The sequence below is a fragment of the Coccomyxa subellipsoidea genome (assembly GCF_000258705.1).
Source record: "Coccomyxa subellipsoidea C-169, whole genome shotgun sequence".
Classification (NCBI taxonomy): Eukaryota; Viridiplantae; Chlorophyta; class Trebouxiophyceae; family Coccomyxaceae; genus Coccomyxa; species Coccomyxa subellipsoidea.
Genome location: NW_005178018.1, coordinates 330,279 through 334,728, shown reverse-complemented (window position 1 = coordinate 334,728; position 4,450 = coordinate 330,279). Strand labels below are relative to the sequence as shown.

The 4,450-nt window shown below is 52.4% G+C and overlaps 1 protein-coding gene across 1 annotated transcript; it reads left to right on the top strand.

Annotated features, from left to right (window-relative positions):
- Window positions 1-768: 768 nt before the first annotated feature.
- COCSUDRAFT_9602 (hypothetical protein) lies at window positions 769-936 on the top strand (the record flags this gene model as incomplete). The annotated part of the gene is made up of 1 exon (XM_005642735.1): window positions 769-936. A coding segment is annotated over one exon (168 nt), but the record flags the coding sequence as incomplete, so codon positions are not given.
- Window positions 937-4,450: the final 3,514 nt, after the last annotated feature.

The window sequence follows — 4,450 nt, the reverse complement described above, 5'->3', positions numbered from 1 at the left end:
GCCGGTCCCAGCAGGTCTTGCGCATGCCTTTTAAGTGCTCTGGCTCCAAATGCTGTGTCTGACGGGTAGGCAGGTGCAGTGTGTATCAGAGGGCTAGCCATCTGTTTGCAATTCCGTCATTGCAGTCTCCACTGTTCCCTTGCTACTGGATTGGCTGATGGGTTGCCCAGTGCATTGAACATAAGTCCAGCAGTCTGATCTTGTTGGCCCACCCCTGTGTCTGCTGAGGTTATAACCCTTTTTTCTTTTCTTTCAGTGATAATTCACATGATCTGCAGATATCAGGAGCCTGAGTCTTTGATGCTTTGCACGTCCAGAGCATGCAGGGGAGGCCGTACCAGCCGCGAATGGTATCCCACCAGAAGAGGAGCCGCCGAAGGTGCTGTACAGGGTGCCTGCGCACGCGGCCTGGTTCAAGTACGAACAGATCCATATCAACGAGCTGCGCGGCGTACCTGAGTACTTTGCTGGCGAGCCCATGAAGACCCCTCGGGCAAGTCACTCTACCATTACCAAACTCCCAGCACACAAAAAGCAGAAAAAAATCCTGCTCAAATTCATGCCTTAGATGCTCGTTCTTGGCTGCATTTCATTGCCTTGAAAACACCCATGTATGCTTTGGCAACCGAGTGCCATCTGATAGTGGGTGCAGACGGGCAAAAAAGTAATTTCAGTGATCTTCGCCTATTTTGCGGCTGATGAAGAGCGCCACTAAGCCACCATATGTCTGTTTATGGCTGCAGCGCATACTAACACCGCCTCTGTCAGCAGGCGTACAAGGAGGCGCGCAACTTCATAATCAACAAATACCGGGAGGACACCGGCCGGCGGCTGAGCTTCCTGGAGGTGCGCGCTGAGCTGACAGGGGACGCGGGGGGACTGCAGCGAATCTACTCTTTCCTGGACCACTGGGGGCTCATCAACTACCAGGCCGACGGCGGCGCACAGCAGGCCGCCTCCGACGTCAACCCCTTCACCGTTGCTCCCTCAAGTGAGTTTGATGCATGACATCTTCGGTTTACTTGATTTGGAGTGTGCTGGTCCCTGCGGTGTGTGGTTGTGAGGGCTGGAAAATGTAGAGGGATATTGGCTAGCAGCTGCCTGTAATCAGGCGGCTGACGTGAAGCTGCTACTGCCTCTGGCGTCAACCTATTTACTGCCACTTTCTCAAGTGAGTTGATGATGCATTATGCCCTTCTGCCCTCTTGGCATGGTGCTCTGGTCCCCTCCATATTCCCCGGTGATGCTACGCAAACAATGTCCGGGAATCATCTCTGTCGGGTGCGTCTTATGATGCGGATAAAAAGAGCTTTCGCAGGGACCAAGGCAATGAGAGAAGCAGTGGGCCAGTGTGTTGATGTTTGTTTCAACACGCTGTGTCCTCTGACACATCAAGGTTAGTGCTTGATGTGATCTCTTTTCTGAGTGCAGGCCTGCCGGGCACCATCAGGTTGGGCAGGCTGCAGGGGCCGCCCAACGCAAATGCGCTGCTCAGCTTCCACAAGCCGCCCACCGGCAACCTGGCGGCCTCTGCCGCCACTGGAGCAGAGTCAGCGCTCAATGTGGTCCCCCAGAGAAACCAGCACATGCAGCCTGCCATTCAGGCAGCCTCCAGCGAGGTAAGGGGCTCCGGCGGGGTCCCTCCTTTGCATACATCTATACACCCCTTTGCATGTTCTCTGCAGTCTGTTTGTTCTGCATTCTATTGGTTGATTTTGTCATCGCACTGGTGCTGCAGGAGTGAACTAATTCTTTCCCAATCAGACCATCTCTGCAATTGTGACCATCTGTGTAACGCCGCCATGTGATGAAGAAGACTGTTGTGGTCATGCAGGCGCGATTCTTCTGCAATGCGAAGCCCTGGGTGGACTGCACAGCACTGCGCTACCACTGCACAAAGATCCCAGACGTCGACCTTTGCCCTGAGGCGTATGCAGAGGGCCGTTTCCCACCCGGCTGCACTGCGAAAGACTTCATCCGCATAGATGCTGCAAAGCCCCCGGTGAGCGACGCATGTGCCCCTGAGATGATCCTGCATTGTTGCTGCAAAACCACCCTTGCTGTGGATGCATTTTGGGGCGCGGTTACCTTTTAATCTCTCAAGAGAGGTCAGGGCTGTGTCACTGTCGGTGCTTCGGTAACAAGCACCGACAAAATCTGCGCAGATTTACAATCTCATTTCCTTTTGCATATGAAACTCTATGCATGACAGGATTTGTGAGAATGTTGTTTGCTGCTGTGTGGTGCAGGAAAATCCAAAAGACTGGACCGATCAGGAGACCCTGCTGCTGCTGGAGGGGCTAGAAATGTACAACGACAACTGGAAGGAAATAGCAGAGCACGTAGGAACGAAGACACAGGCAAGTACCCTTCTGTACATCTCGATCAAAGGAAGCAAATACATTTCTGCGGAGGCAGCATGCATGTCACATGCGCATGCGCCAGCTGATTCTGTGCGTCCTGGGCTCTGTGATCTTCTTTCAACCATCGCATCAAAGCTGCATTCTGGTTGATTGTTCTGCAATACTGTAGTACCGTAGGTATTTTAAAACCCGCAATAAATAATTAATTTTGGCCAAAAAGGGTGGATAAATGAGACCCTATCTCCCAAAAATAAAACCCCTGTGATAATTTCGAGACTAGATCCGGAAAGCTCTCGACAAGCCCAATCCAATGAAGCATGACCCTAGTATTTTCAGAGTCGAGAAGACCCCCAAAAGTTGCGTTGAGAAAAATTTAATTTTGGTTTTAGAATGAGCACTACAGTATTTTGTGAGCATTGGTTCTGGCTGTGCAGGTTCAGTGCGTGTTGCACTTCCTGCAGATGCCCATTGAGGACGAGTTCCTTCCGGAGCTGACACCAGAGCAGCCGCCTGGTGTATTCGTGACTAACAGCGGCCCAGCTGCGGACCCATCAGAGCAGCCTACCCCCTTCGCAGATGTTGGCAACCCCATCATGGCTCAGGTGTGTGCACCTCCCCTGCATGCAATGCATGCTGCATGACGAGTGCCCAAGCAAACGCTTCTCTTGCTTCATGCAGCTTCAGAAGCATATCTACATTCAAGGAAGTGTTCTGGATTCAGTCTCTCAGGCATGTCAGTCTGTTAGACTGTAGCCACTCATCCAAGCTAGAGTGACTGCTAAGGCACTCCAGCAGACCCAGGACTGCCAGAGCAATCATTTGCGTAAGTGATGCGAGACAATGCGAGAGAAGATGTGCATCATGCAGATGTTCTCTAAGGCTTCCTGATGCGTCTAAATGCGAAGCACGCAAGGCAAGTTCTACCAAGAAATGTCATGCATGATGTGCAGGTTGCCTTTCTGGCATCCATGGTCAGTCCAAAGGTGGCGGCTGCGGCTGCAGCGAGGGCACTAGAGGTGCTTGGCGAGGATGATCCAGGAGTATTGGCAGAGGCGGAGTACATCAACGAGGACGAGGAGCATGGGGAAGGGACTGCAGATGGAGATGCTGAGAAGGGTGGAACAAGTGGGGCTGCTGATGGCCAGCAGGATGAGGCTGGTGAGGCTCCCATGCCTTGCCTTTACAGGACATACATTTGACAGGCATGTATGCATGCATGCATGGGCCGTGATGATGACACATGGACAGCAGTCTCCATGTGTCGTGCTCTTTGCGATCTTCTCGGCAGTCCTGGTGACATGAGCAAGAAACATATGAGCCACTGTTGGTGACATGAGCCAGAGTTGTCATGCATGTCAGTCTGTAACCTGCGCCGGCAGGTGCAGCTGGTGAAACGGAGGCCAGAGATGGAGCAGGGGCATCCTCGTCAGCTGCGCAGGCAAATAGGGGTCAGACAGCGTACGCAGCAGCAGCCAATGGCCATGCAAAGCCGGAGCCAGGTGGCGGCCCCATCTCAGCCACAAAGGTTAGAGTTGCGGCGGCAACAGCCCTCAGCGCGGCCGCGGTGAGTCCCTCACTCCATCTGCGTTGCTCTGATGAGTTCAGCCATATATACCAGCGTTTGACAGCAGTCAATAGATGTTAATTTCACCAATAAAACGCTCTGCATGTCTCCACTTCTACTTAGCTCCTTGAACCTAGAGATATTGACTGTTGGAATTGAGCCATGAAGGTCGGCAAGTCATCATGCAGACACATGTAGGGTGTTTCACTCAATGCATCTGATGTGTGGCAGTTAGAGTTTCTATGAAGAAGTTTCACTCAATGTAAGTGATGATTAAAAATGAACTAGCCATGGATCTCCAGCAAGTCATCTCACGAACACAAGGAGGATGCCTTTGTTGCATGTAATGATCTGCGGGTGCGGCATGCATGCACGATACCACCGGCGGATAACCTTGTGTTACAGCACAATTAGTAGACATTATTGCATGCATGCAGGTGAGGGCGAGGCTGCTGGCAGATGCAGAGGAGAGGGAAGCGCAGAGGCTGGCCAGCGAAGCCCTGGAGGCAATGCTGAAGCGGCT